At 42.6% G+C, this 13,544-nt stretch overlaps 1 protein-coding gene across 5 annotated transcripts in view; it reads left to right on the top strand.

Annotated features, from left to right (window-relative positions):
* Positions 1 to 13,544, top strand: part of ZMYND8 (zinc finger MYND-type containing 8) — a 118,386-nt gene that overhangs the window by 59,953 nt on the left and 44,889 nt on the right. For all 5 annotated transcript variants that reach the window (XM_054979882.1, XM_054979881.1, XM_054979883.1 and 2 more), the window contains exons 6-9: positions 624 to 716; positions 3,291 to 3,378; positions 5,392 to 5,447; positions 6,545 to 6,622. In XM_054979882.1, the coding sequence (XP_054835857.1) occupies positions 624 to 716; positions 3,291 to 3,378; positions 5,392 to 5,447; positions 6,545 to 6,622 (315 nt within the window). The remainder of the gene's footprint in view (positions 1 to 623; positions 717 to 3,290; positions 3,379 to 5,391; positions 5,448 to 6,544; positions 6,623 to 13,544) is intronic.

Below are 13,544 nucleotides of genomic sequence, written 5' to 3'. Positions count from 1 at the left end.
ATGCAAACAACTCCTTTGATATGCAGATGCAAACAGCTCCTTTTGATGTGGGGATCAGTTTGCTTCTGTAAAGGTTCAAAGGAGTTTGCCCTGTTAGTCTTCCTCCAGTGGAAGAGCCCATTTATGTTGGAGGAAGGCTCCATAGAGCGCTGGATGAGAGGAAGGCTTCTTACTTTGCTGAGTGGGGTTATTTATTTATCATTATTTATTTGGTACATTTTTATCCTGGCATTCCTCCATGGAGTTCAGGAAGCACATGTGGTTCTTTCCTCCTTAATTCTCACAACAATCCTATAAGGTAGGTTGGACTAAAATAGAATGACTGGCGCAAGGTTATCCAGTGAGTTTCCTGGCAAGCTTGGATGGGTTTCTCCGCACCTAATCCAACATTCTGCCCCACACCACTAGATAATATGAGTAATTCCTGGTAAAACTATAAAATGCAAATATGTTATGGTTATGCTAGTACATGATTTTTAATGAATAATAAAGGAAACAATTCATGTTCCCGCAAGTATCTTTTCTGTGACCACCTAGCTGGGCTTGGAAAATTGGCTATTATGAATTTTGAAGCTGCTTAGTCTTGATTAAACATGGAATCTGTTTTTCTCTCCTTGAAATAGACAGAGCCATTTCAAAAGCCAGTTTCACTGGAACAACATCCGGATTATTCAGAATACATCTTTCATGCAATGGACCTTTGTACATTAGAAAAGGTTAGTTGAAAGCAAGGAGAAAAATCCTATTTGCGTCTGTTAGATTGTTATTATTGTGCCTGTAACTAATTTTATTGCTTATATCTAAAATCAGCCCGGGGCATCATGTATATGATAAATCAGCTTGCCCTTTCTCTATTGTGGAATCAGTCCCCTGTATTGGGAATATGAAGCTTAATTTTCTTTTGTGCTAGATTTCTATTTGTGTAAATTCACAGTGACTTCACTGGAGCGTAATTTACAAATTTGTTTGGGAACTCGCTAATTATTGACCAAAGGCATCTGACTTTGACGTGGTAATTTTTTTCCTGCCCCAAACCTTTTTGTTTTTGGCTAATATCAAAATTGAGGGATCTCTATGTAAGAAGAAAAGTTGCCCTGTCCCATTTATACACTGGTACATGCAAGATTTTTAAGGGTAAGATCACTTGGTTTTCTTCTTCCACCTTAGCATGATACCAGTAGAATTTTTAGCTAAGTGTATTTGTTTCTAAATAGTACATATGATGTACTAGTCTAGTTCAGATATTATACAGTTCATCATACAGTTCTCCTCCTGTTGTATGCTCTGATTCCGTCTCCTTCCTTGTGTAAGCAGGCCATACTGTAGCTGGCGCTAAACCAGGAATTTAAATCATGATTTGGCATGGGTTTTGATCCTTAGATTAGAGGTCAACTTTAATTCATGCAAATAATCAAAACAAAAAAGGAATGTGTAAGAGAAGGGAATACAGGACTGTAACATATTCTGGATCTCTAAACTATGATTTGAAGATTGGGAATATGATATCGGAACTGGGATTCCTGCTGTTTCCTTCCCTTTTCCTCATTATCTGTTTGCAACTTCCTTGAGTAGACCATGTCATCTTGCTGAGGCATTTGGAGGCAGAAGTTGGTTGGCATTGAGTGATGTGCCTTGGACTGGCTTAAATTCTTTCTCCTGGAATGGACTCAAAGGCCATTGGCGCTGAGCTATCTCCAGAGTGGGAATTAACTTGAGGGGTTTCACGGGGCACAGCTTCATCCCCCATGTTATTCAGCCTCTGTGTCTTTAGGTTTCTTTAGAAGAACCCATTCATAGCTATGGAATTGGATGCCATTAATATGCGGATGACACCCAGCTCTCAGTCTCCAAATTACCATGGGATGCAGTAGAGATCTTGGGTTGCTGTCTGACAGCTGTGGTCAAATGGCTGAAAGCAAACAAATTGAAACTGAACCAAGGCAAGATGGAAGTAATGCTGACTGGGAAGTTGGAGATCTTGACGGACATTGTACTCTCAAGTTTCAGTGGAGTTTGTCTGACCCTTACAGACTCAGTTAAAAACCTAGGGGTCCTTTACTGGATCCAGCACTATTGTTAGAAAAACAAGTTAAGGCAACTGCAAAAAGCACCTTCTACAAACAGTCTAGCCTGGAAGATGGCTCCCTACTTCAACAGAGCCCATCTGCGTATCTGGATCCATGTCACAGTAACATCGGGACTTGAGTACTGTAATGCATTCTACATAGGTCTCCCCTCTGAGTTAACTCAGAGATGATAGTTTGTACAGAATGCTGCAGTTCTGTTATTATCGGGAGCTAGGAGGAGCATGAATATCGCTCCCATTCTACAGTCACTCCATTGGCTACTTATCAGCTAACTTGGTCCATCTTGGACCACCTTTCACCCTATGTTCCACCATGACACTTTTGCTCATCTGAACAGGGTCTTCTGCAGGTGCCACCCTGCATGAGGGCAAAATCAACAGCTGCCTGTAGATGTGCAGTTCTCTGTGGTGGCCCCCACCTTATGGAATGGCCTACATGAAGAGGTCAAGAAAGCCCCCCTCCCTCCTGGCTTTCCACAAAACTGAATTATTCAGGAGGGCTTTTTACTCAGATAGGAGGGCTCTACTGTAAGGAACTGGTCTCAAAGAGATACATAAGTAAAGGGATAGGGACTATAGACTGTAAGAATGATCCTACTGGATAGTTTCTACACTGTTTAATATGCCATACAATTTCTTATGCTCTGATTTAGCATTTCTTCAAGACCTATGGATTCTTGCTAGTTTAAATCTTTGGAAATTTGTATTTATAGACCTTATTACATTGAAATATTATATACCCTATTAAACTGAAATGTCCTTGGAATTGACTTTACTGACTTATATTATGTAATCTGCCTTGAGTCTCAGCGAGAAAGGTGGACTATAAATAATGTAAATAATAACAATACTTGACAGACTCTATGCAGTATTTGATGGAACTGAGAATATGGCAGATTGCAGCACTTAATTTTAAGAATCATGTAACTTCACTAAAGCGCTTAAAACTTAATATGTTCCCATTGTATGTAAACAAATGACGCTGATGTACAAAATAATATATACTCATTACAAGTCTAATAAATTCTTGTATTTGAAAGCTCTGTATGATACTATCTAATTGAATTCAACGTTAGTTTACACACTTAGTTTATAAGAATAAAACTCTGTCTCAGTATTAAGAAAAACTTTGTGAAAATTCCAGATTGATAGATTTATAAAATATTTTCCAGTTTCAAATACTCTTTTCATACTTCTTTTGCAGAATGTTAAAAAGAAGATGTATGGTTGCACTGAAGCTTTTTTGGCTGATGCCAAATGGATTTTGCACAATTGCATTATTTACAATGGGGGTATGTATTTGTTCTCTTGAAAATGACTTATTTTTATGCAAAGAAGAGAGTCTTGATCATGATACTTTCACCACAGATGATAGATATGCTTTAAAAAGAGCTTAAAATCTGAATAACTGAGACCTTGAAGAATCAAGGAAGAAAAACTAAGAGAAAATATAGTTTAAATTGTTTCACATTTTCTAGTTTAATTCTGTCATACTGCTTTCTGAAATTAAATAGTTTAAAGGTACATATTATGATGTTAGAAATTGAATAGCAAATAGTATACATTCTGGTTCTTCCTTTTATCTCTGAAACCAGATCTAACAACTATATCATGATTGTCAAGTTGACTTTTCATAAGATAATAGAAAATATAAAAACGTCTCAAGGGATTTAACCATTAGATCCTGTTGGGTGGTATGATTCAGGATTTCATGGGTGCTATGATGACGGTATGGGTTCTACATATGTTGTTGTTAATATCCTTGACATGGTTTTTTGTTCTGGCCAAGAATAGAATGATATGAAGGTCGGGTAAATTTCTATAATTCTCTTGTCATGACAGATTACTGCCTGACGGAGTTTGGTTTACCAGACAACCTGACCTCTGCAAAGATGTGCAGAAAACCCCTGAATATCAGTGCTAGGAGGCAACATCAGGGGAAGGCTTTAGACTCTGTGCCCTTTTTTGGCCCTCCAGAATAATTGGTTGGCTGCTTTGAGACAAGGGTGTTCAACTGGAAGGACCCCTGGTCTGATCCAGCAGGGCTCTTCTGGGGTCCTGTTGGAATGCTCCTTACTGGAAACTTACTAGAAAATCATCTGACATTGTTCCTCTTAGAAGGATTTCCTTCCAATAATATGGCTCACAGTTCTGTGAAAGCCTTGCTTGATGCCTGGAATGGAGAAATGGCTGGATGGTTGCCATCCAGCCATTTCTCTCCTACTTGTAAGAATTTGATTGGTCCTCTGGTTTATGCAGAGTTTGGGATAATGAAATAACAGGAATAGTAGCAGGAGTGTCTGTGGAAAAATACTTCGAAAATGGGCAAAATCTTACTTCAGAGCCTGAAGTTATGGAATAAGAGATACTTTGCTGTTCTACCATCATTGCATTTTTTTAGTACCAGTAAGCAGTTCAGTGTAGTAAAAGGACTTTTTCAGCTTTTCTGCTCCATAGTCATTGATGTGTAGAGTGCTGCAAAATTCTGCCTTGCTTAAAACTATCTGAAATTCTTTGATGATGTCATTTGAAAATTTGCCATACAGTGCCATCAGTATGCTGATACACTGTTCTATTTCTCCTTTTGCTAGAATGTCTGTAGAGATCCTGAACTCACATTGGGGTTCAGAGATTGACTGTTTAAGGATGTTTAAGGATGTGAAACGTACTCTGGGCATGATGAAGGTGCTGATGTCTCAGGGGCTAGTGTATTTTGGAATAGTTGTATGGCTCCTTCTGGATGGGATTGTACTCAATTTGAAACGAATGGCTGCAGTTTGGGGGTTCTCCTGGTTCCAGCACTACTTTGGAATGCCCAGGTGAAGACAGTGCCCAGCAGCACCTTGTATCTGCTTAGATTGTTATGCCAGTTGCAGCATCTCCTGGATAAGAAAGATCTGACTTTATCCACACTAGGTTACTGTAATATGATCTAAGAGATGAGGCTCCCTTTGTTTGAAAATTACAAATTGTCTTGACTTTGGCAATGAGGGAATAGACTGCGGCCTGCAGCACAGAGTACTTTATTTCAATTTTATATCAGCTTCACATTCTTCCAGTTTGTTTCCAGGTCTTGTAAAAAGCTAAATGGTCTTGGATCAGAGATATGACAGAGAGATTGGTTCCAAAGTGCTATTTAAAAATGGGGTTTTTTTTTCCTTTTGAGCAATTTGTTGAACTGGCAGCTTTAAAAATACCTATTAAAAACGTAATCCATTTCAAATAGCAGAAAATTTTATTAAACTACAAATATTAATTGGAAGTACAACAAAGATTTAATTAGATATTACCATTTATTTCCTCAGGAAATCATAAATTGACACAAACCGCAAAAGTCATAATAAAAATCTGTGAGCATGAGGTATGTATTTTATACTTAGTCTTCTTTCTATATAGTGGAGGTCTTTGCTGTTTGATTGAATTGCTTTTATATTTTGTAATCTGCCTTGAGTCTCATTGAGAAAGGCAAATTGAAAAAATATAAAAAGCCCAGTGTTACACTTGTTTGTGTTTAATCTTGAAGAGTTTGCCTTAAACATCTTTGTTTCCTGGTCTAAGATAGCCTACAATACAGAGATTTAGTCAAGTGTTTAGGCCAGACTGCTTTAATTAAGAAGTTTGCCATACATAAATCAAATTCTTATGGGGGTATGTGAGGGGTGTATGCATATGAGGAAATGGAAAATAGGTATAAAAATAGGAAATGTTAGGATGTTCTTTTTTGCATTTAAAACATTGATTTCAATAATAGTGTGCTCATTTGCATAGCAGTTACCATGATTTGCATGCAGATTTATTCCTCAAACAACGATTTTAATTTCCTGTAGAGACTTTATGTAGAATTTATTTACTTACTCCATCTTTCTCTCAGAAACTCACTCAGATTCACTTTTGAAAATATGGACCAGGGGATTGAGCATTACAAAGTTGGAGCTGACTTCGTAAATTACTTTAAGATAATAGCTTCAGCTATTCTACAATATAAAGATTTTATCAACTATCAGCACACTTGTATAATCATTGCTCCTGATTTCTTTTTTGAAGATTTGATGCATCTTGCCACTTAATACATACTGCCTGTTTCTATTCTTTTGATCACAACTCCTTTAAATACTATCCAAATACTACACAAATTTACACTATAATTTCACGACTATACAAATACTACACAAATATTTAAACACTATACAAATACTTCATAAAATTAATATTAAATGATATAAGCATTTTTAATGTATAAAATATCCTCATAACATTGAACAGCTTATTTGTTGTAGAAGAAATAAGAATTAGTCTAGTCAAATACCAAGATGCACGTACTAGAAAAATGTATAATTCTCTACCATAGGAAAGTCTGAATAACTGCACATGTTATTCCTGATTACAGGAGAAAATAGAATATTGACATTTCTTTATCATACTCCCAACTTCTACCGTAGTTGATCTTTCTCTTTATAGATGAATGAAATAGAAGTATGTCCAGAATGTTATTTAGCTGCTTGCCAAAAACGCGAGAATTGGTTTTGTGAGCCTTGTGTAAGTAAAAAAAAAAAGTGTTAATTTCATAACATAGACTTGTTATTATAACGTCATCTTTAAATCATTGTTGGGTTTACTATTGGACCTAAAGAAATGTGATTCTGTTCATAAATGTTGCCTGCATATTAAAGATACGTCTGTTGTAGATATTCTGAAGTAATTGTTTTGCCTATTCATTTGCACTTGAATTTTTCGTTCCATAATGGAACCTTGGTAAAAATCTGAGTGTCACAGATTTTGCTGAGATACCTAAACCTTAAAATCAGTTGACTTTGGTGCCCACTGCATTTGATCAGTTACAATTCATGTGCATATGCAAAAAAAGAGATGATGCTAAAATGTATAACATGCATAAATTTTAGCAGACATTTGCTAACACCACCCTTAGTAGAGTTTTTCATAGTGACTAGCAGTATGACTCAGTTCACTAACTCACTAAGGGTTTGGCATAACAATAACTTCATCCTCATCCCCCATTTGCAGTGAAGATATAACAAGGTAATAGCGTGCCTTGCACAGCTGTTATGATAACTGAATAACATACATACATTGATATAACATTAGGAATGTGGCATATAATTTCTAGTTAATTAGTATGCTTATTAGCTGCTCTTCTCCCTAACTAGGCCCAAAGCAGCTCACAAGTCAAACAAATACACAATGTAAATATACAGAGAGGACAACAAAAACAAAACAAACTGTATTTTAGGGCCAGTCTAAAATCCAACAGGCCAGTTGTCTAAGCTAAGGGCTAAGAGCCCTTTGGCTCTTGCCATTTGGCTCATACCTAACTACACCCAAGATATATACCTGAAGCCAAAAGGGGCAAATAAAAGCAACGCTAAATTGCTGTAATTGGCAGCAGTCTTCCTCCCAATCAGCCTTCCCAGCTAGTTAGAAAATGGGTTTTCTAGACTTGAGGAGGTATTGAAAATAGACCTATTGTTGACATAGGGGCATTTTTTGCTGCAGTGTTTTTTGGTTTTAAGTATAAAACAGAGAACAGTTTCATTTGGATGATAGAAGCTTTGTTTGGTGAAGGACATCACTATGCTAGGAATACATATCTGCCCCCCAGTGTCCCATGATCATTAAATGTCTCCTAGGTCATCTGGGTTGGTTATGATTTATAAAGAACCCTAAATGGCTTGGTTACAACTTAGTCAAAGATATTTCAGTAGGTTAGTTTTTACACATTTTTAATACATTGTTACTCTGAGCATTGAGGGTAGGTTGGAGTACAAAAGAGAGGGCCCCACTAGGGGTGTGCAGAGCCAGGGTGATTTGGTTTTATCTGAATTGGGAAAAAGATTCGGAATCATGCGATTTCCAAAGCAGCAAGCCGCTTCGGAAATTGCGGTTTGGGTCACTTCGGGTATGTGTCAGGTTCTGCCAATTAGATCCCCAGTTACTTCACTGAAGACACTCTAAGAGTCCAGTTAAAGTTTCTTTATTAGAGATCCATCAGTATCAGTGCACTCAAACAGCAACATTGGCAGAAGTGACGTAAAGGGGGAAAGCAATGTTAGTTATAGGGCAGGGTTCCCACCTTGGGATAAAGACCATTAGAATTTAGGCACACAGGGCCTAGAAGGTTGGAGGGGGTAGGGAAGGGGAAGACAAGGATGAGCTCATTTCATGTCTCAGGGAGATAACGGCTCCGGCCAGCATTTTGAGGAGATGTTCCCATGCCAGTTGAGAAAGTGAAAGCAGCCACCTGCAAAATAAGCAGCGCATGGCTACACAGTTAGATAGCTACACAAATAGTTCTTTATACATTCTCAGAGGCCCCAAACACAGTACAGAAAATAATAGGCACACATGGCAGATAAGCAGGACACATCTGACAGTATGATTAGGAAAGATTTGGCTGTTATTTTCAATGGGGAAGATGCTCCTGGGCTTTCTGGGAGCCCTGAGGGGGGCATTTTCTTTCCTAAGCATACCAAACTTGGTGGTAACCTTCTCCTAACTCTCCTCTAACGAACCCCCAAGTTTCAGAATGATTGGATTTTGCGGGGCCATGTTATGGCCCCCCAAAGAAAGTATCTCATCCTTCTCCACTCTCCATTATTCCCTATGGGGAAAAACAGGAGTGCTTTCTAAGCGGCTTGGGGTGGCATTTTGCAAGCAAAATGCACCCAATTTTCAGGGGGCCCGCTCCTACCTCTCTTCCCAAGTCCTCCCAAGTTTCAGGGAGATTGCACTTTGGGGGGCCATTTTATGGCCTCCCAAAGAAGGTGTCTCTATCCTCCTCCACTTCCCATTATTCCCTGTGGGCAAAACCAAGTGGGATTTCTAGGTAGCTTGGGGTGGCATTTTGCAAGCAAAATGCACCCAATTTTCAGGGGGCCTACTCCTACCTCTCCTCCCAAGTCCTCCCAAGTTTCAGGGAGATTGCACTGGGGGGGGGGCATTTTATAGCCTCCAAAAGAAGGTGTCCCCATCCTTCACTTCCCATTATTCCCTATGGGCAAAACCAAGGAGGATTTTTAGGTAGCTTGGAGTGGCCTTCCAAAGGTAGCTTGGAGTGGCCTCCCATTTTATGGCCTCCCAAAGGTGGTTTCCATCCACACCATATTTCGACTGTGGGGAAAACTCCCACACAGCAGAAACACATGGATTGTGACTGCTAATGGCCGCAACCACAGTCCCACTCACAATCCACCCCCAACAGCCCAACAGAAGCAAAGACACCCCCCCCCCAAATCCTCCATCACCCCCAGAGCTAGCTGGCCAGGCAGCCTCCATTCTTCTCTATGATGAGAACTTTTTAAATTTGCTTCCCAGGGGCACTCATGCACAGGGTGGGTGCCATGCAACACAGGCATGCACCCTTGATGCAAGCTCATCCCTGGGATAGCAAGGCAGAAGCTAAAACACACATACCAAAATCCTCCATCAGAGCTGGCTGGCCAGCCATTCTCCATTATTCCCTATCTTTGCCACAGAAAATCACACACACTCAAAAATTAATTTTAAAAAATTATTTCTTAAAAACAGCATTAATCATCACAATGCACATCATAACTGTTAAATCTCAACTTACAGTCCTAGATTAAAACAACCCCCACCATCACACCAGATAATCACACAAACTCCAAAAATAATTTTTTAAAAATTTATTTCTTGGATTTCTTGCACACCCTGCCCACAAGCAGGCTGAGGGGGGTTACAGCATTAAGGGCACAATCAAATCCCAACGTACAGTCCCACTTAGAAACAAAACCTTACATCACACCAGAGAATCACACACCAAAAATAATTCTTAAAAAAATTATTTCTTGCCTGCCCTGCCCTCAAGTGGGCTGAGGGGGTGTTACAGCATACAACAGCATTAGTACACCACTTATTACACCCCTCCCGAACAGAACTGAAATGGTTCAAAGGGAACTTCACCATAGTCTCACATCACATTCATTCCACCCAAACCAAACTGAAACGAGGGGACACTCTTGCAACTTCATCCAGCAGAATCATTGTTATTTCCTGCGGCCAGGCTCTCAGTTCAGCCAGTGGGGAAACACCACAGAGCAGAACCAGACAATACTGGCCACAAGCACAACACAATGGCATTTGCGGAGCACAGTTCCAAAGGCTTCAGGCTGAACACTGCCTATGAGGCACTGTTGGGATCTGGGCTTCATCAACAGCTGGCGGACACCATTCCTCCCCACTCCACCCACCCCTTCAATAACAGTTAACAGCCTTGATAAAATTTAACAGCAACAACAGAATTTAACAACATTTCTTATTAAACAATGTTTAACAACAGCATTTTCAAAACATTTAACAATAACAAACAATAACAGCACGCATAGCTTAGTTTGGGGCTGCTTCTTTGGGTTTTTGTGTCCTTCTACAGTTTACAGTTTACCTAACCTAACCTGTCTCTCCCTGACTTCACGTTCCAGTGGCAGTCAACATTTCTGGGGCCTCTATTCACAGTTATCTGAACAAATGTGTACCCACAGGGACTGGGCACTGTATTCTGTGGGGGGGGGGCAAATTGCAGGGTGCATCCCTTCTGCCACTGGGTTCCACCCCCCTCCTGCTGGTGTTTTAATTTTAATTATGGGAAGAGCGCTATTCCCCAGGTCATAGACTTGCAGAGGATGCAGGCCACAAGGAGGGCTCACCTCAGTCGCTCTGGAAGTCCAGTCAGGAGAAATCAAAGAGCCGTGCGTTCACCTTCAAGAAGACCAACTGCTCGACTCTCTATGGGAGAAGGCGAGTGCAATGTGCCCATCCCCTCTGATGACAGGCGGCCTCTCTTGGCCTGCCTACACTTCACCCTTGCACAGAGGGCATCTCTGATGTGTGTGAGGTTCCTGCCACACTTGGCGAAAGTGCCCTTAATGCGCGGGTCGCACATGGTCGCCAACATGTACGACTTCTTCTCTGTGAGAGGCTTTAGCCAGGCAGCTGTGCCCTGCTGCGGCCTTCTCACAAGTGCGCACACCGCTGGAACGATTTCTGCACGTGGTGTCTGGGTCCACAAAGGAGGCCATTGAACTCTGGACCATGTGCACTAGAGGAATGACCAGATCCAGGGTCGCCATGTCAGACGAGACCTCCACAGTGAAGTCCTTGAAGGGCTTCAGGACCTCCTCTGTCTGGGAGATGGTGAGCCAGTCCTCTTGACTGAACTCATCCTCCTGCCTCTAAACATCGCTCTCTGAGAGCTACGCTTCGAGGGTGGCCTGCTGCTCCACCAAGCACTCCAGCATGGCACAGGTGGAGTTCCAGCGAGTGACTACATCAGAGATCAGGCGATGCTCCGGCACGCCTGTCCTGTCCTGCTTCTGGCGCAGTTCATGAGTGGAGTTCGCACTGCACGAGAAGTGACTCATGAACCTCCAACATTTCTGCAGGAGATATTGGAAGTTACGAGTTTCAGGGTCCTGGGGTTCTGTGGGGGAACCCAACCAAGTGCAGATTTCACCACAAGGTGAAGTTTGTGGGCCGCACAGTAAATGCACTCCTAGCCCAACTGCTGCGCTGCTGCCCTCATGTTGCGGTCACCATCCGTCACCATGCACCCCATGGTGACGGTGTCCAGCTGTCCAACTCCCTCCTTAAGGCCATGATGTTCTCCATTGTGTGCGCCACATCGAGAACCTTGGCATGGAGCAAAGTCTTGCAGCAGCTGGCCCAGCAGTCTGCCATCTGTCCCTGCCTAACTCTGGGCACCCCACCCCACCCTGAAGGTCTTCGGGTTGCCACCAGTGGGCAGAAAGCGAGAGGAATGCATGCTACACACTAGAGCAGGTCCAGATGTTGGACGTGAAGTGCACAGTTCGCCCGGCAGCGTGGGACAACCGTGCCTTCACATGGTCCCTGGCAGCCCTAAAAAACAAGGGCACCACGGTCCTGCTTAACATTGTGCGAGCAGGGATTATGTACCAGGGATAGGCATCATGGAGCAGCCTCTGGAAGCCGAAGTCGTCAACTATGGAGAATGGCTAACCATCTACAGCTATCATGTTGACGATATGGCACATGATACGCCTGCTCATCTTCTGGATCCTCTCTTTGGGCACACTAGTGCTTTGTGTACCAAGTATCTCCATCAAAGAGGCTTGGCGTCCCTGCCCTACAGGAACCTATGGGGGGAGAGCACCAGAAGAGCCTGCCTCCTGGCTAGCCTGCATCTATGTGGTGCCAGTTGAACTTCCCCCCAAAGAAGCACCGCCTGGTGTTGCCTGTTCAGGTAGTTCCACATTCCAGATGTGGAGGGATGGTTCACATCCCTCCCACGACTGATCCGTTGACTAAAATGCTTGCACTGGGCAAAACGGGATTCCTCTGTTCTCTGGAAGTGATTCCAGATATTGGAGGTAGTGGGATGCCCACGCCACACAGGGGAGGCTCTTACGGGCCCCCCAGGAAACACCTCCTTAGTGATGGGGCAGACACACCGTGCCTCGGCAGGGCAGTCACAGATGGACGAGGAAGAAGGGGCAGAGATGTGGGCCCTTCCACCACACTCTCTACTTCTTTCTCCAGCACCCTCTCCTCCTGCACAGCCATGAGAGGTCTGCTGCTGGCCTCAGAAAACAGGGGAGGACCACCCACAGCAGGGGGTTCCTCCTGCAGTTCCTCCAACATCCGATGGGTCCCTGGGGTGAGAATGAAGTACGGAAAAGTCATGTGCCCCATGTCCATCCCAGGAGACACCACATGCTGCTCCTCCTCCAGCTGCTGGGTCTCAACAGTTGGAGAAGGGGGAGCCTCAGCAGCAGGCCCCCACCCAGTGCCAGCTCCTGCTTCAAACACCTGGGTTGGGGATGGCCTTCCAGTAGCTGCCTCAGGAAAGAGGGCCTTGCGACCCTCTTGCTGTCACCAGAAGCCAGGCTAGTGAAGGGCAGCAGTGCAGGGGAGGGCCTCTTCCGCTCAGATGGGGGGATAGCCGCAGCACTCCCTCTCCCCTCCACCCCTCTAGTCTTAGTCCTAGCCTTTCCCCTGGGGCCCGTCTCAGCTTTTCCTGTCACTCATTCTTTTCCTCTCCTTGAACCCACACTAACTAGTTCTTAAGTTTTTAAAACATGCCCCCCTAGCACCTAGCCACCTGTTCTAGATCTTTGTCTTTGTGTCTCTGTTCCTGGACATGGTCAGAAATCTCCTTTTAAATGGCCCTATTTATTTTTGTGAACCTAAACCTATACCACCAAACAGCTGAATTTCTCTTCAGGAATCAAGCTGGCCCTAAACTCCAATATAAAGGGAAGCCTATTACAAAAAACATGCCCTGCCTGGCTCTAAGGATGCCAGAGGTGGGCAGGGAAACCCTAGTTAAGGGAGAACTAATGGGAAGCCTATTTATATGAATATTACTTGAACAGACCCTTATCTAACTCTCACTAAATCTTTTCCTACAAAAGCCTATTAAATGGAGAAAACTACACTAGGTTCCCTG

Source organism: Eublepharis macularius, chromosome 5 (genome assembly GCF_028583425.1).
Source record: "Eublepharis macularius isolate TG4126 chromosome 5, MPM_Emac_v1.0, whole genome shotgun sequence".
Classification (NCBI taxonomy): Eukaryota; Metazoa; Chordata; class Lepidosauria; order Squamata; family Eublepharidae; genus Eublepharis; species Eublepharis macularius.
This window is presented reverse-complemented; position numbering and strand designations above follow the sequence as displayed.